Source organism: Oryctolagus cuniculus, chromosome 12, assembly GCF_964237555.1.
Source record: "Oryctolagus cuniculus chromosome 12, mOryCun1.1, whole genome shotgun sequence".
Lineage (NCBI taxonomy): Eukaryota > Metazoa > Chordata > Mammalia > Lagomorpha > Leporidae > Oryctolagus > Oryctolagus cuniculus.
Genome location: NC_091443.1, coordinates 91,397,446 through 91,418,896, shown reverse-complemented (window position 1 = coordinate 91,418,896; position 21,451 = coordinate 91,397,446). Strand labels below are relative to the sequence as shown.

The 21,451-nt window shown below is 57.7% G+C and overlaps 1 protein-coding gene across 1 annotated transcript in view; it reads right to left on the bottom strand.

Moving 5' to 3' along the window:
- Window positions 1-21,451, bottom strand: part of CORO2B (coronin 2B) — a 122,734-nt gene that overhangs the window by 19,693 nt on the left and 81,590 nt on the right. Inside the window, exon 3 of the mRNA XM_051841569.2 lies at window positions 10,453-10,569. Coding sequence (XP_051697529.1) covers window positions 10,453-10,569 — 117 coding nt within the window. The remainder of the gene's footprint in view (window positions 1-10,452; window positions 10,570-21,451) is intronic.

The following is a 21,451-nucleotide window of genomic DNA, read 5'->3' as shown; positions in this document are numbered from 1 at the left end:
CGTGAGGCACGTGACAGTCCCTGTGGCCTGGGGTCGCCCCACTGTGCCCAGGAGCACTCAGGGTTACTTTGTCCACCTGTGCTTGGGTACTGTGCTCCTGCCTCCCTCTCCCCTTTCCTCTCCCTCCCTCTCCCCTTCAGTAATCACTCTCTTCCATTCAGGCCAACTTTCCTGAAGCCTCCACCCGTGACACAGAACATGCAGGGTTTGTCCTGCTCCAGCTTGTGGCTGGCAGATGACGCATGCCCACCCAAAGTCTGGCCCTTGGTGCCAAAACGTTGACCAAGGTAGGGGTCCATTTCTGGCCATCATGCAAGCCCTTTTGAAACAAAAATCAGCCTGGGGATGGGGGGTGGTGGTGCAGGGAGCCTCCATGGGTGGAGTCGGGCCAGGGACCCTGGGAGGAACAAGGTTAGAGAGAGTGGACCCTGGGCCAAGGTTGCAAAGACAGGTGGGGGCTGTGGGGAGGGGAGAGGGGACAGAAAAAGTGATGAGCATGTGTGAGTCTGGGCAGCGTGGGGACACTGCAGCAGCTTAGCCTGGCTGGTGTGGTGCAGAGGGGGCCGGGGGCCGTGTGTCGCACCTGTCACCATGGCCAAAGAGTCTCAGGAAAGACCCCTTTCCCAGCACAGCCTCTCTGCTTCTGGCTCTACTTTGCCCCAAGCCTGGGGAGAAGCCCCGGGTTCACAGCTGGAAAAGGAACTGCAGAGCCTTAGCATTCAAGGAATTTGCTGGAAACAAAGAGTGGCTGGGGTGTGGGAGGAGTGCTTGTGGACCTGCTCTGGGAGGTCACTTCCATTCAACAGGAAACCAAGAGGGTGGCCAAACCGGATTTCTGGAAGGAAGGGGTGGGGACAGTGGCAGAAGCGCTCTCTGCAGCCTGCCAGCTGTCCCTGGGACAGTCCCCTTCACACACAGTTCCCTGGGGCTCAGCAGTCAGCCCTGAAGGACAAGGTCAACACCTCCCTGTGCCGTGTGCAGCAGGTCCAGGGGACCAGTCATTGATCTCCAGGAGCCCCCTGGCCGGCCGGGGTGGGGGAGGGGAGCAGGTGTGTGCAGACAAGGCTAAGGCAAAGCTGCAGAACCACACATGCATGCCAGAGGGGCGCTGGACACCAAGCAAGACCCCGCTGCGGCCAGTGGGGCAGGCTCTGTTGACCTGTCGCCCTCATGTTACTCACTGGGGGACTTGAGCCTCTCTGTCAGCGTGAGCGTGAGCTGACTGAATAAACTATACACGCTTGTGACGTCACCCAGGACTTCCTAACACGGATGCTGACTTCCTCTTAATTCAGGACAGACTTTAGGTGTGCTTTTAATTCTTCGTGTGTATTTTGTTCCTTTTGCGTAGTCAATGCAAGTATGCTAGGAAGTTGGTCTCCATTGTATACAGTGCAATGCAAACCTCATCTACAGAATGCCTACAGGTCTCCGGTGGGCCCTCTGCTTTCTGGTGCTTTGTGGCTGCTGTGACTTCGGGCCGGGGCCTGAGGAGGGACTTAGCCCCCGATGACGCTGTTCCTACCTGGGGGGGTCTGCCTGTCGGCAGTTACAGCAGGCAGACAGTCCTCACTGTGTGTGGTACAGGGGTTCAGAGGGGCTGCAGTTTGCAGAGGGCCAGTGGCTGGGAGAAGACCCGAATCCCAACCCCTCAGTATCGGCCTCTGACAGGTGCATGCGCCTCCGCTGGGGAGGAAGAGGAGGGTTTACATGCAGGTTCTTCCCTCCACATTAGCGGCACCCCAGTATGCACCGATGGCCCCAGGACGGCACGCGGGGAGCACGCCCACTCTCCTACTCCTGCCTGCCTTGAGGAGGGAGAGGATGCGAGGGCCTTGCTGGGAGCCCTGGGAACCCACCTGCCCACTCCGTGGCCATTATCCTGTCATCTCTCACCTATGCAGGAGCCGGAAGGGCAAGGCTCCTGCTCATGACCCCCATCGCTGTTTGCCAATGTGGGAGACAAAGCACTAGGAACCCGAGGAGGCAGGAGTGGCCGCCTGAGGCCCAGGGAGGGGCGGTGTTGCAATCTGGAGTGGGACTCTGGGGGAGGAGCTGTCAGGGGATTTGGGCACTGCAACTGGACATGTCGCCGCCCTGGCTATGACGAGTCACTGTCGTCTCCTGCTCCAGGGAGTTAGGTGGGCAGATCAGGCAGGAACACCCACTCCCAGCTCCTGCATTGGAACTCCACCCCCTCACCTGTCAATCCAGGACACCCGCTGTCCCATGATGCATCTGTGTCTCATCTGAGACCAGGAAGGAGGAGACGCCACGATGGCCATGTGGAAGTTAAGCTGTACCTGGGGGTGCCACGGAACTCCCAGAAAGCCTCTCCCACACTAAACTCCACCTTGTTTGCATGGCCACGCCCTCTACCCCCATAAAGGGGACTGCTCCGCGTGGACTCACCCTTTCCCCTTTCGGCCCGTGGGCCATGCTCTGTGGCCTCCCTCACTCCTCATAGGCAGCTCCCTGGCCCACTCATGACCGCTGTCTCTGTGTGGGATCACCCACACTCAGGTGTGCCTGTGTATCCACTCTCTCACTTGTATTTTTATTTATTTATTTGAAAGGCAGAGTTACAGAGATGGAGGGGAGAGAGAGAGAGAGGGAGAGAGAGAATCTTTATCTTCCATCTGCCGGCTCACTCCCTAAACAGTCATGATGGGTGGGGCCGAGCCAGGCAGAGGCCAGGAGCCTGGAACTCCATCTGGGTCTCCCACGTGGGCAGCAGCTACCCAAGCACTTGGAGCCAATTCTCCACTGCCTTCCCAGGTACAGGAGCAGGGAGCTGGATTGGAAATGGGGCAGCCGGCACTCATGTAGGATGCCAGCGGCAGCTTAACCGATGCACCAGCTCCACATTCACTTTTAAATAAACCCTGCTTTCACCTGGGCACTGTATCTATGCCTCTGTTTTGAGGTCTTGTGTCTGTGGGGTCAGGAATTTGGAATAAGAGTTGAGATACTCATGTCCCTCACACGCAGATACGGAGATGAGGCAGAGAGAGGTTAGCAAATGTGCCCAGGTTACACGGCCAGGACACCAGGAGCTGGGATTCCCACTCAGAATCCATCAGGCATGCCATCCTCCCCCTGCCTCTAAGCCCCGCCCCTTCTTCCCTGATGGGATCTAACAACTGAAGGGGGCGTGGCCTCCCCTTCTACTGACTGTTCCAGGAAACAGAACAGGCCTCCAGTCACTTGGCAACAGGGGCCAGGTTCAGAGAGTGAGGTCATTACACACTGATGTGGATCGTGTCAACAGCGACGACCGCACCCTGGCTGCTGTTCCTAGCATTGCAGGTGGCGTGCGGCTGCACCTGTCCTGGCAGTGGCCCTGGGTGGGTGTCTGAGCGGGGAGGGAAGGCCTAGCACTTGGCTGTGCACCTGCAGGCTACACTACATTCATAAAGCATACTTTTCCTTCTTCAACGGCAGCCAAATCCTAGCTTATTGTAACTTTTTAACTTTATAAACATTTACATTAAACCTTTTTCCTCTTATACTAACTGCTTAAAATACATTGTGATGTTTATCTTTCTCTATATCCTTAATCTGTTACTATTTTCTATTAAAAAATTTTTTAAAGATTCATTTATGGCCGGCGCCACAGCTCAATAGGCTAATCCTCCACCTGTGGCGCCAGCACCCCGGGTTCTAGTCCTGGTCGGGGCTCCGGATTCTGTCCCAGTTGCCCCTCTTCCAGTCCAGCTCTCTGCTATGGCCCGGGAGTGCAGTGGAGGATGGCCCAAGTGCTTGGGCCCTGCACCCCCATGGGAGACCAGGAGAAACACCTGGCTCCTGGCTTCAGATCAGCATGGTGCGCAGGCCGCAGCGGTCACTGGAGGGTGAACCAACAGTAAAGGAAGACCTTTCTCTCTGTCTGTCTCTCTCACTGTCCACTCTGCCTGTCAAAAAAAAAAAAAAAAAGATTCATTTATTTATTTGAAAGGCAGAGTTAGAGAGGCAGAGAGAGAGAGAGAGAGAGAGAGAGAGAGATAAAGGTATTCTATCCACTGGTTCACTCTAAATGGCTACAACAGGGCCATCTGAAGCCAGGAGCCAGGAGCTTCTTCCGGGTCTCCCATGCAAGTGTTGGGGCCCAAGGACTTGAGCAATCTTCTATTGCTTTCCCAGGAGCATTAGCAGAGAGCTGGATTGGAAGTGAAGCAGCTGGGATTCGAACAGGTGTCCATATGGGATGCTGGCACTGCAGGCATCAGCTTAACCCATTATGCCACAGCACCAGCCTGTATTGTTAAAATGTTTAATATTTAAAAATTTTATTAAAAAAACACTAAGACACAGGGCTGGCATTGTGGCACAATGGGTTAAGCCACCGCTTGTGACACCTGCATCCCATATTGGAGTGCTGGTTTGAATCTTGGCTACTCTGCTTCTGATCCAGCCTTCCTGCAAACTGGAAAGGAGAAGGTGATGGCCCAAGGACGTGGGCCCCTGCCACCCACGTGGGACACCAGGTTAGAGTTCGGGGTTCCTGGCTTTGGCCTGGCCCAGCCCTGGCTGCTGTGGGCCTCTGGGGAGTGAACCAGCAGATAAGTGATCACTCCCTTTGTGTTGCTCTGCCTTTCAAGTAGATGGAAATAAATAAGCATCAATTTAAAAAAAAAAAAAGCAAGTAATCCACAAATCCACAAAATATACACAGGGTCAAGATCACCATCACCGGCGTCACCTCCACGCCTCGTGCCCCTGGAAGGTCTCTGGGACAGGAATAGGCACGGAGCACTCCCGAGGGCCTGCTGAGGCTGGTTACACAGTGGAAGGTAAATGCTCTCCGATTACAACGGCAAGTAGAGTACAGGCAGCACTCACTGGTTCATTGTCATGACCCAGGGTCAGGACCACGCACAGCGTTCTGTCCCCGCTCTCACCCTCTCGCCGGGCTGCCAGTCCAGGTGTGTTTTCAATAGCAGCAGCGCACACCCGGGAGTGACACCTCTCGCTGTGACGTCACAACAGCTGTGGCATCCCTGAGCGCCAGGAATTTTCCGGGTCCATTACAATCTCGCAGGACCACTGTCCCCCACGTGGTCTGCCACTGGCTAGAATGGTGTGTGTCTGGGGACACAGCCTGCCGGCTCCCTGTGGACGGCACACCGCACCACCCGAAGGTGGGCTCCTGTGACTCACTGCTGTCCCTGGCACAGGGGACAATGCTGGGCACACAATAGGTGCTCGTGTTCCCGAATGAATGAACAAACGGAAGAACCTCAAACCTAGCTGCTCCCCAGCTCCTACAGGCTCAGCAACCCCGACCTGGGCGAGCAGGCTGACTGCGGGCAGGGGCACCTGAGCGGACCAAGACAGAGATCTTCCATCCTCTGGTTCACTCCCCAAATGCCTGCAACAGCCAGGGCTGGGCCAGGCTGAAGCCAGGAGCCCGGAGCTCCACCAGATCTTCCGTGTGGGTAGCAGGGGCCCAGTGACTTGAGCCATCACCTGCTGCCTCCCAGGATGCACATTAGCAGAAAGCTGGGATTGGGAGCAGAGGCAGGACTTGAACCTGGCACTTGGATGTGGGATGGGGGCCCCAAGCGGCGGCTTATCCGCTGCCCCCAAGGCCCACCCGTTTTCTGGATTCTGAGTCCCAGCGTTCAGCCATTTTTGGGGAGCAGTGCTGGAAGGCCTATCTGGGGGCCCCATGAGTGCAGACTGAGACACAGTGGGGAGACCAGCGGGCCTGACTCCCCGCCCCTCCGGCCCCCCCAGCTGGGGTGAGCTATTTAAATTCTGCATCCACACTTACAGAGAAGAAGGCAGAAGTGCATGTTTAGGGGGCTCTCCATAGGCAGGAACCACTTTCCTCTGCACTCAGTTCTCAAGCTGAGCTGACAGACTCCCATTTTACAGTAAAGCAACTGAGGCCCAGCGGGGGGGGGGGGGAGAAACAGGTCCAAGGTCACAGGGCTGGGAAGTGGCAGAGCCAGGATTTGAACCCATGGACTCTGGAGCCCAGCTCCTTAACCATCAAGCCACACTGCTGCTTTCCCTGCAGTTGCCAGGTCCCTTGGGGAGGACCCGGTGATGTCACTGGCACCCCAAGGCTACCCCTCTTGTCGCTGAAGGAGTTCACTGCTCCGTCAGGCTGCAGGAGGTACTGGGCTCTTGACCTTGGGGGTGGGGTGGGGGCAGGAGGCAGGGTTGCCCCCCTGGACCACCCAGTGCCCAGCCTCAGAGAAGGGGCCGCATCTCTCTGGGGCAGTGGGGACAGCCACCCAGAGGAGGAGCCGGAACAGAAGAAGCCAAAGGAAAGATGCTGAGCTTGGTCCACCGGGCAAAGGGGCCTGCCTGCCTCCCCGCCACCCCCGCCCTCCGCCAGGGTCACTCTGTCGGTCCCCTGGGGATGTCAGAGGCTCTCCCCACCCCCTCTGTGACTGCAGGCCCCTGGGAAGGGCTGGGTGCAGGAGCCTTGGAAACCCGTAGGGCCCTTCCCGCCGCCCGCCTGCCAGCCGCCCTCCCTGGCTGCCGCAGAAGCTATAAAAAGCACAGCCTTCAACAATAGGTGACATCACCCAGCAGCAGCAAGAACCGGATTCTGCCAGCTGCCAGGGAGAGCTACGGCCCCCACCCATCCCTCAGGATGGAGGCTCCTGGGGACGGGTGCTCCACGGGACCTGGGGGCTGCAGGGTGGACTCTGGGGAGGCTGGGGGTGGAGGTGGGGGTGGGGCAGATCTGGGGACCCAGGCATGGATTTCACTAGGCTCTAGGGGATGTGGGAAAGGAGCCAGGGGAGTGTGGGGGTGGGGGACTTGTCGGACCCCTGCAGTGCCTCCAAATGTTCCCAGATAGGTGAGGGTGGCAAGAGAGTGGGGGGGGGGGGCTGTGGCTGGGGCCCTGCCCAGCCCAGGGTTGGGGTATAGTGCTTGGCCCTTGTCTGTGCCGCTGGCCTCCCGCCCTTGCTCCGATGCCATCATGGGTGTGCAGTCAGTCGGCCATTCGGGCAGGAGTGGGCGGAGGGGAGAGCTTAGCAAGAGGCTGGAGCCTCGAGGTGCTTGGGTGGAGGCAAAGAGGCCGGCAGCCTCTGCCCCGGGGCCTGGCCAGGAAGGCCACCCTGTGGGAGCACAGGGTGTGGGATGGACCAGCTCTGTGTCCATTTCCTTTCCTGCAGGACGTGGGCCTCTGGCCAGAAGTCAGGAACCACGCCCAGGACCCAGGGCCCCTCTTGCTTCTGTGCGCCCTTCTTCGGGGGGGGGGGTCCGGTGCACCAGTGCCAAGGGCCCTGCCCCCCCTCACCCCAGCTGACACCTGAGGGCTGGCGTGGGGCGGAGCTGCGGCTTCTGGGGGCAGCTGGCCAGATGGGCGGAGCCAGAGCTTTAAGCTCCTCTAGGATCCGGAGACAAAACCGGCTGGTCTCTGGATCGCCTAGCCCTCTCCCTTCACCCCTTCTTTTTTTTTTTTTTTTTTGGACAGGCAGAGTGGACAGTGAGAGAGAGAGAGACAGAAAGGTCTTCCTTTTGCCGTTGGTTCACCCTCCAATGGCCGCCACAGCTGATGCGCTGCGGCCGGCGCACCGCGCTGATCCAATGGCAGGAGCCAGGTACTTCTCCTGGTCTCCCATGGGGTGCAGGGCCCAAGGACTTGGGCCATCCTCCACTGCACTCCCTGGCGACAGCAGAGAGCTGGCCTGGAAGAGGGGCAACCGGGACAGAATCCGGCGCCCCGACTGGGACTAGAACCCAGTGTGCCGGCACCACAAGGCGGAGGATTAGCCTAGTGAGCCACGGCGCCGGCCTCCCTTCACCCCTTCTGGAGGCCCGCCCTCCCCGAATCTCCCCTTCTCAGCACTGATGTGCAGAGCAGTCCGTGTGTAGCTAACTCAGGGCCCGCCTCCTTCAAGAAGCTGGCCGGGACTCCTCCACACCCCTGGGCCGGCTTCTCGATGCCTGGGAGCGCGTAGGTCTCCCGCATACCACACCCAGTGGGGTCCGGCTCACGCTGCGGCCCAGCCTCTCCTGCCTGCTGAGCCCCTGCCCAGGGCTCCAGCGGCACAGATGTTCCCGAGCGGCACCTCGCATTCCCTCTGGGTCTCTGCCTATGCTGGGTCTTCCGGGACTCCCTTAACCCTTGTTCTGCCAGCCAGGGTCCTGCTTCTCCCAGGCCCAGCTCTCCCTACCCCCGGCTTCTCCTCTTTGCACCTTGCTCAAGACCCTTGGGTGCACAGCCCTTGGTTTGGCTTTGGGTGGATGCACTGCCCTGCCTCTCTGTGGGGGCTGTCCCCAGAGCAAGAGGAAGACTGGCAGGTGTTCATGAGGTGCCAGGCACCATGCTAGCCACAGGTTTCCTTGTCTAATGGATGAACAAAAGCGAGGCTCAGAGAGGTTAAGCAACACACCTTGGTCACACAGCTGCTAAACAGGAAGCTGAGATTCAGTCTGGGTCCACCACCTAATACAGGTGCACTGTCTTTGGGCTCCAGCCACCAGGAGGGGACATCACCAAAGAGAACGCTTGGTTCCGGGGCTTTCCTGCACACACCAAGGACGTCTTATTTAATGCTGGGGTTCTGGAGCAGAGGTGCCTTGCAGGTGGAGTTAAGTTACCAAATGAACCTGGCCGTGACTCACACGGAGGCAGGTGCAAACTTCGGAGGAGCTAAGGTGGCCAGCAATTCTGGGAGCCCTGGTCTAACCTTTCCCTGCCCTGTACCAATATGGACCCTACTCTTCTCCGTCCAGCGGGGTCCCATGGGGAGACAGGAGACCCCAGGAAGGGCCTGAAGCTTCTGGCAGCACACGGCTCTGGAGCCAGCAGCCCCGCGTAAACCCTTGCTCCTCTCCTTCCTGGTCCTCAGCCCTGAGCCTGTCTCACAGAGCAGCCAGAAGTGCTAAGTACATGGAAGGTGCCCAGCCCAGAGCGGGTGGAGGAACGTGGTAAGAGACAGCTCCGCTTTTTAGGGGTGTCAGCTTCCTGCTGGTTGTGACAGTGATGAGCAGGCCAGGTCAGGGCCAGCTGTGGTCGTGCCCTCCTTGTGGGGCTCCCTGTGTCCAGGAGTGGACGGGCAGTGCCTCTGCCCACCTAGTGTTCTCACACACTGACCACTGAGCTCCCCAGCTCCTCCCAGCACGATCTGACTCCTTCCCTGCCCGAGAGGCAACTGACTGCGCTGCTCCCCTGGCTCCATCACCCCTCCTGGGCTCCACCATTCTGTAGCCTGGGTCCTGACCCCTGATGGCTGTCCTCTGGTCACTTGGGTTCTGGGGGGCCATCTGCACCGCCAGTTCTTGCTCTCTCTCTCTCTCTCTCTGCTCACATGGGCCCTGCCTTGGTCACTGCTGTCTCCAGCTGACGTGGTCCTTGTGACCATCAGCAGCAGGTGAGGCCCCCTCCACTCGACTGTGCCAGCTGACCTGACCCCTGCCTTGTGAACCGATGGGGACCGTGCTCTGTGGCTCTCTCACGTTCTTGGGGTACATAAGTTGGGCTACATGCATGCATGCATTCATTCACACATCTGCCTGTCTTTCTATCCATCCACCCGTGATCCAAACATCTGCCTACCCGGTTGTTGTTCCTACCCTTCCTCTGGTTATGCATCAACCACTCATCCACCGACGTGGTACTAAATCCATCCAAACACCCATGGTCCACCCTCTCCAGCATCTACGAGGTAGCAGATCCTGTACTGGGTTCAGAACTTAAAAGGCCGTGGTCTCTGCTCTCAGAGGCTCATGGTCCAGCCTGGGAAGACGACAGACAGGAGCCCTGAAGTTCCTTCTGATCGCAGCATCCTGGGAGCTCCCCGGGGAGGCGCCTGTGGCCTGCCTTTGCCTGCGGCCGGCAGGGCCCGGGCTGATCTGCTTCCCCTGGGAACACTAGGCCCCCTCTTGCTAGCTCAGCGGAGACGCTGCAGTCCCCGAGGGCTTCCACGCTGCTGCTGCTGCTGCTGCTGCTGCTGCTGCTTGGGGCAGGGAGTGGGGACAGCTGGGGGCTCCTCTCCAGAAAGCGGAAAGCCAGAGCCATCGCCCCTACTGAGAGAAGGGTGGCCAGGAAGCGCCCCCCAGCCCACTCTCCCTGGCTTCCTCCACGGACACACGGAGCTCCAATTCAGAGCCACCGGTGTGGCTCCTTGGACAAGTCACAGGGATTCTCTCAGCCCAGTGTCCTTCCCCAGCACCTCCGGCTCACAGGGAGCACTTCCCTCCAGGGCCACCTTCTCACCCTTTGGGGGCACAGGCGAGGGCTGAATCACACATTTTAATTTTTGGTTTCAATTCTCACTTCCCAAATCAACACCTGCAGACGCAATCACACCGAAGGCACAGACCTGTCAAATACTCCACGGATTCGCTCCCACCCTGCTTCTTGGACTCCCTTCCTATCCCGGGGGCCACCTGGAGGGGTCAGGAAGAGGAAGGCAGGAGGGCCTGGGCAGGGGGGTAAGAAGGGAGGCCTCCGGGAGGAGGAGGGAGACTTGCACTCACCGACGTGTCCTCGGAGCACGAGGCGATGACGGTGTCGATGAAGGGGTTCCATTTGATGTCCAGCACGTTGCCTTGATGGCCACAGACCTTGGGGTAGTTGGGCTCAATCCTGCCGGTCTGCAGAGGGGAGGGAGGGGGTTAATGTGGCGGCCCTGGGGTGGCCCTGAAAGCATAGCCCTCTTTCCTGGGCTTCTCAGCCAGGGTGGGGCCCTCCAGAGCTCCTGCCCCGTCCCCCCGCCCCCCGCCACCTGCTCCGTCAGGTGGCCACAGCAGGTTTCCCAGCAGCCTCGAGCCCAAGCCGGGGCCTTGACCATTGCTGGGCACTGAGGCAGGTGTTTAGGTTGTTGTCCGAAGCACCAAGAAACTGGCCCCAGCCCCGAGCCCAACTCCCTACATAGAGGCTGAGGCTGTCCCCCGGGGACACCACCCCTGCTCTCCCATGGCCCCGGGGCAAGGCTGTGCCCGCCCTCTTGGCGCGCTCCGGGCTCATCACCCTGGCCCCCAGGGCTTCTCTCTTTGGGATGCCCCCCCCCCCCCCCCGGCCTCATGGACCCTGGCTCAGGGCACTCCCCGTGGGAATTCCTTTGCTACCCCCAGGGTGGAGTTGGCTAAACAACTGGATTGGCAGGTCCTGGAGGACCCACCGATGTCATGCGTCTTTCAGGTTCCTGCTGAGCCAACTGCTCTGAGGCCGCGTGGGCCTCCTGCTTGGCTTGATGGCAGAGCGGGCCCGTGGCAGGTCCCCACAACCCCCTTCTGTGCGAGGGAGGAAAAGGTGCCTCTACCTCTAGTAGTAGCATTTCCAGCGAGGACGTCACCACCCACGGAAACAACCACTGCGTGGTGGGCAGCACAGGCCTCCCCCTCCCATGCACACGCACCTGCTGTTCCAGCTGCCCACACCCCGCCCCCCACCCCGGCCACTTTATTCATTTTAAGACTTATTTTTTTTTTAAGGCAGAGTCTCACACACACACACACACACACACACACACGGAGCGAACGAGACGGGGGGGGGGGTCCTTCCATCTGCTGGTTCACTCCCATTCGGCTGTAACGGGCTGGGCCAGAAGCCGGGAGCTTCATCCGGGTCTCACACGTGGGCAGCAGGGGCCCACTTATGCCATCTTTCACTGCTTTCCCAGGTGTACTAGCAGGGAGCTGGATTGGAAGCGAAGCAGCCGGGACATAAATTGGCGCCCATATGGGAAGCCAGTGTCACGCATGGCTGCATTACCTGCTACGCCACAGTGCCAGCCCCAATCCACTGGTTTAATCCCGCAGGGAGTCCAGGAACTGAGCGAGAGCCACCTGGCTCCCGGCTCTGTGCACTATGAACAATCCGCTGCTTTCTCCTGCCAGCCCAGGGTCAGGGATGGCCTGGCGCTGGGCGAGCGAACCCAGTTTTGGGGGGGTTCCTTAGCAACTCCTCCAACCAGTTTTGAGGGTCCTGTCCCACCTACTTCTTAGCATCACTGTGAAAATCAAAAAAGCTGATGTGCTTAGCTTTACGCAATGCTTAATGTAAAGATCATCACCAGGGTGATACCAGCGTATTTGACAGAGCTTGCTAGTACCACTTAGATGTCACCTCCTCCAGGAAGTCTTCCCCAGTGCCTCCCCTGTGTTATCCCAGCATTCCGTGTGTCCCTCTGTGTGAGCAACCAGGGACCGGCTCTGTGTCTCTATTCCTCACGGGCCTGACACACAGCAGGTGCACAGCAGAGGCCCTGCGACATCCTGGGAGGGGAAAGGCTGAACAAGGGGTGCGTGCGTGTTGGGGTGACAGAGCTACAAAGGCAGCAGGGCAGGGAGGGGGCTAGAGGCAGAAGCTGGGCCTCCATCCTTCCAGGCTTTTGAGCGAGAGCTTTTTGGGGTGGGAGGTTGGCATTAGAGGGGAGAAGGCCAGCAGCTACTGCCTGCACCGCCCACAGGTGCCTCGGGGAATCACCAGGAGCGAGGGGACCACTGCTGCCGGCCCCGGTACTGTGCCTGGCACTTCCCTGGGTGACAGCAGTTCCAGAGCAGGAATCCTGCTCTTAACCTCTGCCCACTTCCTGCCGCCTCTCCGTCAGCTCCTTCTCAGATCTTCCCATCTTTATTATTTTATTTAAATTTATTTATTTGAAGGGCCGAGAGAGAGAGAGAGATCTTGCATCTGCTGGTTCACTCCCCAAATGACGGCAATGGCTAGAGCTGGGCTAGGCCAAAGTCAAAAGCCAGGAACTCCATCCGGGTCTCCCAAGTGTGCGACAGGGGCTGAAGCGCTCAGGTCATCTTCTGCCTTTCCAGGCGCATTGGCAGGGAGCCGGATTGGAGGCGGAATAGTTGAGATGGGAACTAGCGCTCCGTTATGGGATGCGGGAGTCTCAAGCGGTAGCTGCTTCTGTTGTATCACAGTGCCAGCCCCTCAGGTCTTTTGAGACATAGTAATAATGTTATTTTGAATTTTCTTTTTTTTTTTTTAAGATTTATTTGAAAGGCAGAGTTACAAAGAGAGATGAGAGATAGAGATAGATAGATAGATAGAGAAAATATCTTCCCTCTGCTGGTTCACTCCCCAAATGGCTGCAACAGCCAGGGCTGGGCCAGGCTAAAGCCAGGAGCCAGGAGCTTCTTTCGGGTCTCTCACGTGGGTGCAGGGGCCCAAGCACGTGGGCCATCTGCCGCTGCCCTACCAGGCACATTAGCAGGGAGCTGGATCAGAAGTGGAGCTGCCAGGACTGAACCAGTGTCCATATGGGATGCTGGTGCTGCAGGCTGCAGCTTAACCTCCTTTGCTATGGCACCAGCCCCTACTGCTAATTTTCATAAAAACATGCAATTTAGGCCCAAAGTGAAGCAGCTACAGGCACAGTCACCCAGGTGTGACTCCTCCAGGTGAGCTTTTTGCACCTTACCGCTCCCGGTGGCCAGCCCCGCTCCCGCAGCCCCGCCTGCTTCCATCGCTCACGCGTCTTCTGCCAGCGCCCCGCTCCTTCCATCCGATCGCAAAGGCTGTACTTGCAAAGCTTTGCACCAAGCTCTTGGCACCCAGCCCAGCCCAAGCAAACCGGAGGAACACCCAAGCAGTCTGTAGGTGGCCATCCGCTGCAGGAGCATCCAGCCAGCAGCGCGCGTGGGAGGTGGCGCTGGCGGGACAGGCTGGGCACTGTCACAGCAACCAACTCAGATGGCAGAGGGAACCCAGGCAGAGCGGGCAGAGGCCAGAGCCCCGCAGCACGGAGGGAACTGGCCCTCAGGAGCCCAGCGGGGTCCTGAGGGCATGCTGGCTTGCAGGGGGCCTCTGTACACAGCGCGGGCCTCCCCCGTGGGGTGGGTAAGTACGACTTCCGTGACTGAAGCCTCCCGAGGTGGCAGTGCCCGCACCGCGCGCTCCGCATGGCAGCCCTGGAGGAAAGGAGCCCCCTTTTCCACCCCACAGCTTTCATTTTCCTGTTCGTGCGCTCGGAGTCCACAGCAATTTTGTTTGAAAGATGAGTTCTGTTGCTAAAAAGGGATGTGTGAAAACCACTTTCTGTTTAACGTTTTTATTTATTTATTTGACAGGCAGAGAGAGCGAGAGAGCACGAGCGAGAGTGAGCAAGAAAGAGCTCCTGTCCACGGGTTCACTCCCCAAACGCCCCATCCCAGCTTCTGGGGCATGAAAAGGAGATGTTGCCAAAGGCAGGCTTGGAAGAGACTTGGTGAGGCAGTCTGTAGTGCAGTGGGTAAAGCTGCACCTGCTGTATGGGCATCCCATATGGGTGGCGGTTCGAGTCCCAACTGCTCCACTTCCAATCCAGCTCCCTGCTATGGCCTGGGAAAGCAGCAGAAGATGGCCCAAGTCCTTGGACCCCTGCACCTGCGTGGGAGACCTGGGTGGATTTCCAGACTCCTGACTTTGGGCTGGCCCAGCCCTGGCTGTTGGGGTCATTTGGGGAGTGAGCCAGTGGATGGAAGATCTCTCTGTCTTTCTCTCTCCTTTTCTTTATACCCCCGTCTTTCAAATAAATAAATCTTTTTCTTTTTTTTTTTCAAAAAAGAAAAGATTTGCCTGCTCAGCACTATACAGTATCTCTGCTAAACAGCTGGAACACACTTAACCAACCTCCAGAACACAGAGAGTAGTTAAAGAATTATGAAGTGATGAATTATTAATATTTAGTGGCCCTGTTTTTGCGATAATCTAGTTACACGTATGTTAATATGATTTAATTTTAAATCATGGCCATCTTTAACCACTGGCCTGCAAAACTCCTGAGAATTTAAGAAGAAGCTCCCGTGAGCAGGTACAGCTGACTCCAGCACACCCCTGCACAAGCTGACTGTAGCACCGGCATCCTATATGGATGCTAGTTTGAGTCCTGGCTGCTCCACTTCTGATCCATCTCCCTGTTATGGCCTGGGAAAGCAGTGGAAGATGGCCCAAGTCCTTGGGCTCCTGCACCCCTGTGGGAGACTCGTAAGAAGCTCCTGGCTCCTGGCCTTGGCCTGGCCATGGGCTTTGTGCTTCTATTAGACTTCATGAGCTCTGCATGCTATTTTGAGAGAGATAAAAATTAAAGAACAGCAGGTTAAGCCGCCGCCTGTGACATCGCATCTGAATCAGCACCGGATCAAGCCCCAGCTGCCTTGCTCCCAGCCCTGCTCCCTGCTAAATGTTCCTGGGAGGCAGCAGAAGATGGCCTAAGCACCTGCGCCCTGCCACACACGTGGGAGGCTCGGCTGGCCCAGCCCCGACCGATGCAGCTGTGAGTGAACCAGCAGATGGAAGGTCTCTGTCTTTCTCCGCCTCTCCTCCCCCTCTCTCCGTCACTCTACCTTTCAAATAAATAAAATAAATTATAGAAAACGAAATCACATTTTCAAAGAGTAGTTCCTGCCATACCAATGGCTAAAGCTCTAATGGCTAGTGAAACAGAACCAAGTTAGATACATATTAAATTATTAATAATTTAATTATTAAATTAAATGTACATAATTAAGGTAATCACTAACTTAGTAATTAAATTAAATTAAAATTAAGATTGTGTATTAAAAATACACCATCTTCATGGCTACTGTGTATTATCAGTGGCCTGATCTTCTGTAATGAACGCTTTGATCTGTCGTTTAAAAGATAGATGGGGGCCGGCGCTGTGGCGTAGTGAGTGAAGCCGCCGCCTGCAGTGCTGGCATCCCATATGGGCATTGGTTTGAGTCCCGGCTGCTCTACTTCCAATCCAGCTCTCTGCTGTGGCCTGGGAAAGTAGTGGAAGATGACCCAAGTGCTTGGGCCCCTGCACCTGCGTGGGAGACCTGGAGGAGGCTTCTGACTCCTGGCTTCTATCGGCCCAGCTCCAGCCACTGGAACCAATTGGGGGGTGAACCAGCAGATGGAAGACCTCTCTTTCTCTCTCTCTCTCTTTCTCTCTCTCTCTCTCCGCCTCTCCTTCTATCTCAGTGTAACTCTGCCTTTCAAATAAAAAAAAACATAATTTTTTTTTTTAAAAAAGAGAGATGTTAATAACAAAAGTCAAACACTGTATGTAGCCTTGACTGAAAATCCCCTCTGTTCCAGGACCTTCCCCAGAGGAGCCGCCCCTGCTGTGTCGCCCAGATGTGCGTGGCTCAAGGCTTTTGTGGACCAGAAATGCATTTGTTCACAGAGTTGGGGGACTTGCACCCGGCCCCTATTTCAGCTGAATCCATGTTCCTTTAAGTCATGGGGGAGCGCAGTTGTCAACCCTAGAAGTCGTCCCCGGTCACCCCGCCTGGCACTACGGCTAGGGGTGGAGTCTCGTGTTCCACAGCGGGGCTGCCCTCACCCGGCTGTGCACTTCACAGCTCTTAGGGATGTGCCCTCGTCTGCAGGCTCCGCCGGGGTCCCCCGGTCCTCTGTGCTAGGCAGGGGCCTGTCTCAGAGCCCGGACACTGGGAAAAAGGTCCCCATGGGCAGATGCTGAGTGACAGGAGTCACTCACGGTGTGTGAGTGTGCATGGGTGTGAGTGTTAGAAAGTGCACGAGTGTGTGCATGTGAGTGTGTGAATGTGCAAGTGTGTGTGTGTGTGTGGCAATGTTCAAGTGGGGGGGTTGTGTGCAAACATGACTGTGCATTTGAATACAACACTGTGCTGTGTGAGTGTGTGTGTGTGTCCCAGTGTGCTGTGCCAGTGTGTGAACCTGTGAGTATGTGTGTCTGTGAATGAGTGATTTGTGGGGATGTTTGAGCGTTTGTGTTTGTGAACACGTGTGTGTATGTGTGTGACTGTGTTCGTGTGTGAGAAAGTGAATGAGTCTGTGTGTGTGTGAGTGTGTGTCTATGAATGCGTGTGTATGTGAGTGTGTGGAGATGTTGTATTTGTGAACATGTGTTTGTGTAAATATGAGTGTGTGAGAATGTGTCTGTGAATGAGTATGTGAGCGTGTGTGAGAATGAATGTATGTGTGTGAAAGTATGTGGGGATGAGTTGTGTGAATGAGTGTGAATGTGTGTGAGTGAATGAGTATGTTTGTGTGAATGAGTGTGCGTATTGTGAATGAGTGTGTATGTTTGCAAATATGAGCATGAGTGTGTGAATGTACATGAGTGTATGAGTGGGTGAATGAGTGTGAGTGTGTGTGCACGTGAATGTGTGTGCATGAGTATATGTGAGTGTGTAGGTGCATGAACGTGTGTGTGAATGAGTGTGTATGTTTGAGTGTGTGTGAGTGTGTGTGTGAGTGTATGTATCAATGTGTATGTGAGCGTGTTTCAGGCAAGGGCTGCCTGGCTCCGTCCACCCCTCCCTGCAGACCTCAGAGCTCCTGCCTGTCCCTGGGTGCCCCCGACGCCTTGCCCGGTGCGGACACCCATTCAACACCTGTGGGAAGGGCGTGGATGGCGTCTGTAACGTGGTGTCCCAGCAGGTGCCTGCTCTCTGCCCCGGGGGCTCAGTCTGTCAGGCAAGAAGGACTAAGAACGGGACACTTGCGGTGCAGGAGGCTGAGCGCTGTGTCCCCATGGGACGGACCCCGGGGACCATGCGCTGGAGCCTGGAAAACCAGGGCAGCTTCCCCAGACAGACGCCAAAGACTCAACCCAGCCAGGGAAGGGGGGCGGCAGCACGTGCAAAGGCCCAGTCCCTCTGCGGAAGTCCAACAGGGAGAGAGAGGTGAGGCAAGGAGAAAGGCCCAGCTCAGAGCGCCGGGGAGCTCACTGGCCCGTGCCTGGAGCCAAGACTGCACCCCAGTGGCAACGGGGAGCCACTGATGGTTTAAGGCAGGAGAACGGACTGCAGTAGGACCCAGAAGAACGCCGGGCAGTCACAGCATAGCCAGAACCATGTTACGCATGGGAGCCCAAGGGCCCAAGGAGGGGCGCCCCCTGCCCCATGGAACACAGCCCTGGCGGGGGTCTTGCTGGAGCAAGGCCCCCTGGGACGCCCAACCCGCAAGGCCATCTGGGATGCTGCTCCCCTGCTGAGTTAGCCAAACTGTCTGATCCATGCATCTTTCTATAGAATGAACAGAGAGGCTACACAGTTATCCAACAAGCCACAAACATCTTGGTCAGGCCGTTTTTAAATCAAACAAATTGAGAGGCAGGGAAAGAGAGAGACAGAGACAGAGAGTCCCCGAAGGCCCCAACAGCAGGGGCTGGGCCAGGCCAAACCCAGAAGTCAAGAACTCAATTCGGGTCCCCGACGTGGGTGGCAGGAACCCAAGTACTCAAGCCATCACGGCCGCTCCCAGGTCTGCAATGCCAGGCAGCTGGAATCAGAAACACGGCCGAGTCAAGCCCAGGCTCTCCCCTGCGGGTCGAGGGCTTCTTAACCAACATCTTTGTTGCCAGGCCATTTTATTCGTATGAAAGCTAAGGTTCCGAGATGTTCCAGGGAAGCTCACCCCAGGCGCCCAACCTTAGATCTCCCTCTCTCCCCACCCCACCACAGGGCCTCCAGGTGATCTTTTGGGAACTGCTACTAACACCCCAGGCAGGAGCTTGTCACCTGAGCTCACGTGGCCACCTGTCACCTGAGCTCAGGTAGGACAGGTGGGGAGGCTGACCTTCAACACCTCTCCTCCCCTTTCACAGATAAGAAACCCGAGGCCCAGAGCCAGTGGCCACCCAGTCCAGGGTCCTGCAAGAACACGGAGGGGCTTACCCTGCCACCGGCACGTGCCTGGGACACTGGCTGAGGCCACAGGGCCTCCCTGGGAGGTGGGACAAGCCCTGCACGGAGTGGGTGAGTCTGCGAGCGTCCTGGGGGATCCATCTCCCTGGGGAGCACCCTGGGAGAGACGTACAGAGCAGGGACAACTCTGGGGCCATCTCAACAGAGCACTGGCCAGCCCATCTCAGGTCCAGCAGCTCTGATGAGAGGTAGAAACTCTGCTGTCCCCTCTGTCATCTGGTCCAGGGAATGAGGAGAGGGGGACCCCAGACTGCCACCCTGACTGCTCACATGTGTACTGTGAGGTGCAAGGGATTGGTCCTGGGCCACCATTTGTGCCCCAGTGGCCTGGGATCTGAGGGGGTGCCACTGAGCCGCTGCTCCAGGGAACAGAGCAGCAGCCTGGCAGGTGGGGTGTTCAGCTCACCTCTGCTTCTCCCCGACTGTGTGGTCTCTGCCCCAGTCCCTACCCCTCTGGGTCTCAGTTTCTCCCTCTGCAAAGTGGGGTCACGGTTGAGAGAGAGGATACAAGTTCAGCACACCTGCCACCCACTGGGGCTTTGGGATCTGCAGCAGGCATGACTAATCGCTTGCGGAGTCCCACCCGAGCCTCGCCAGTGCTCAGCGCCGTACCCTGGGCTCTGGGCCAGTCCATCAGAGGAAGTCTGAATGTCAGCTGGCGCCAACGTGAGCATTAGAGCTTTGACAGCTGTGAGCAAACGGGCCCGCCCTCGGTAAGCCCCTGCCTCTCCGGCCTCTCCACCCAGATTCCCGGAGGCCCCCGCACGTTAATCCCCACAGATGCCCTCACATCTGCCCCTTCCTCTCCGCCCTGCCCCCCACCCCCGCCCCCAGGATCTGCAGCAGCCTCCCAGCGGGTCCCCTGCAGCCCCAGGGCAATGCTGACCTGCCGTGGCTACCACCGCACCGGGCAGCTCTGCCAGAGTCTCCTGTGCTGTAGGGTTTTGCTCAAGGCCCCTCTGCCTCTCCCCCTGCGCTGCAGGGAGGCCACACCCCACCTCCCACCCCGCTTCTTGCCTGGAGCCCGTGACCGGGTGTCTCCAAGGGCTGGTCTCAAGCCTGGTTCTCCCAGGCCCCTCCAATCCGCAAAGCCCCCAAGTTTTCCTGCACATGAGAGCCACGGCGGGGTGGGGGGTGGTCGTTCTGGTCCCTAGCATGCAGGAATCCTAACGGAGTAAACTTCCTTTGCTTCAGCTCACTGGATACCACTTGGCCTGGGAGGGGTCCAGAGCCCCCCTCCCCCAACCTTCTCCAGTTTGCTCAACCCTGTTTGGGGGCAGGGGTCACATTTCTCAAGCTGCCAGGAGACAGACTCCACGGCGAGTGTAAGAGGACGCAGGCATCTCCCCAGGTCCCAGAGCTGAGCTGAGTGCGGCTCTCATTGTCCCTCCGGTCTGGAAGGGCCACACAGCTCCATGGCCAGGTCCTGAGCCGTGGTCTGGGAAAATGCAGTCCCCAAAGCAGGCCAGCGACAGCAGCACCCTCCCCCCACCCACCCTGTCTCCCATCACGCCCTCCCCCGGACAGATCCACTCCTCTGGGCTTCCCCCAGCACGGTCCATCATTCCAGCCCTGCTCCTGGTGAGCCCCCTCTCCCCAGCTGTTACCAGCCTCCCTCCTCCCCGGCGCCAGGACGTGTGATACACTGAGTCACGTGTCCCACCCGAGAGCGTGGCATCTGCCCGTCACCACCATGATCTTAAGAAGCACCTGCCATTGTGTCCATTGGACACGCGAGGGAACAGAAGCTTAGTGAGATTAAGTCACAAAGAGAAAGCTCCAACCATGTGACCGGAATGCAGACTACACCAGGAGAGTGCTCTGTCTTGTTCCCTGCCGGAACCTCGGTGTCTGGACTTGTGCTCAACACACAGGAAACCTGCAGCTCACTTTTATTGAGTTAATGATCCACGAACTGTGTGTCCAATCAGGGCCTCCTGTGCAGTTGCCTGGACCGTGCACTGCACAACTCGAAGGGGCAGGAGACGCTCAGCGTTTTCTTCTTAAGTGAGATCGCCCTAGAGAGCTTCCAGCCGAGCGAGGGACACACAGGAAACCCGAGAGGCACAGACACGCCGTCCACAGCCTCTGCTCGGGGTCCAGGGGTCCCTGACCACAGCCGCCAGTTGCACAGATGACGTTTTTGTTGCCAGTGGGAGCCAGCCCAGAGCACCATCCGCACTCCCCGGAGCCGGGCCACTCCTCTGCCTCGCCAGAAACCCCCACCCATTAGGAGCAGGCAGGCTCTGCAGGGGCCCAGTGCCCCCCATTCCCTGCCTCCACACCCTCCAGAGTCAGCTTGGGGGGCCGGCGCTGTGGCTAAGCCTCCGCCTGCAGAGCCAACATCCCATATGGGCGCTGAATGAGTCCTGGCTGCTCCACTTCTGATCTAGCTCTCTGCTGTGGCCTGGGAAAGCAGTAGAAGATGGCCCAAGTCCTTGGGCCCCTGTACCCACATGGGAGACCTGGAAGAAGCTCCTGGCTCCTGGCTTCGGATCGGCCCAGCTCCAGCCAGTACAATCATTTTGGGAGTGAATCAGCAGATGGAAGACACCTCTCTCCCTCTCCCTCTCCCTCTCTCTGCTTCTTCTTCTCTCTCTGTAACTCTGCCTCTCAAACAAATAAATAAATCTTAAAAAAAAAAAAGAGAGAGAGAGAGAGCAAGCGAGCAAGAGAGAGTCAGCCTGGGCCCTCACTCCCAGGGAAAGCCATGGGATCAGCGGGCAAGGCAGAGACCTCTGGCTAAGGCTCCCAGCCTTGTTCCCTCAGGGACATCTAAGAGGCTAGGGAAGGGGCTGGGATGCCAGTGACCTTGGAAGTGTTCCTTACCCTTACTTGTGAGCAGTCCATGCCTCGGCTG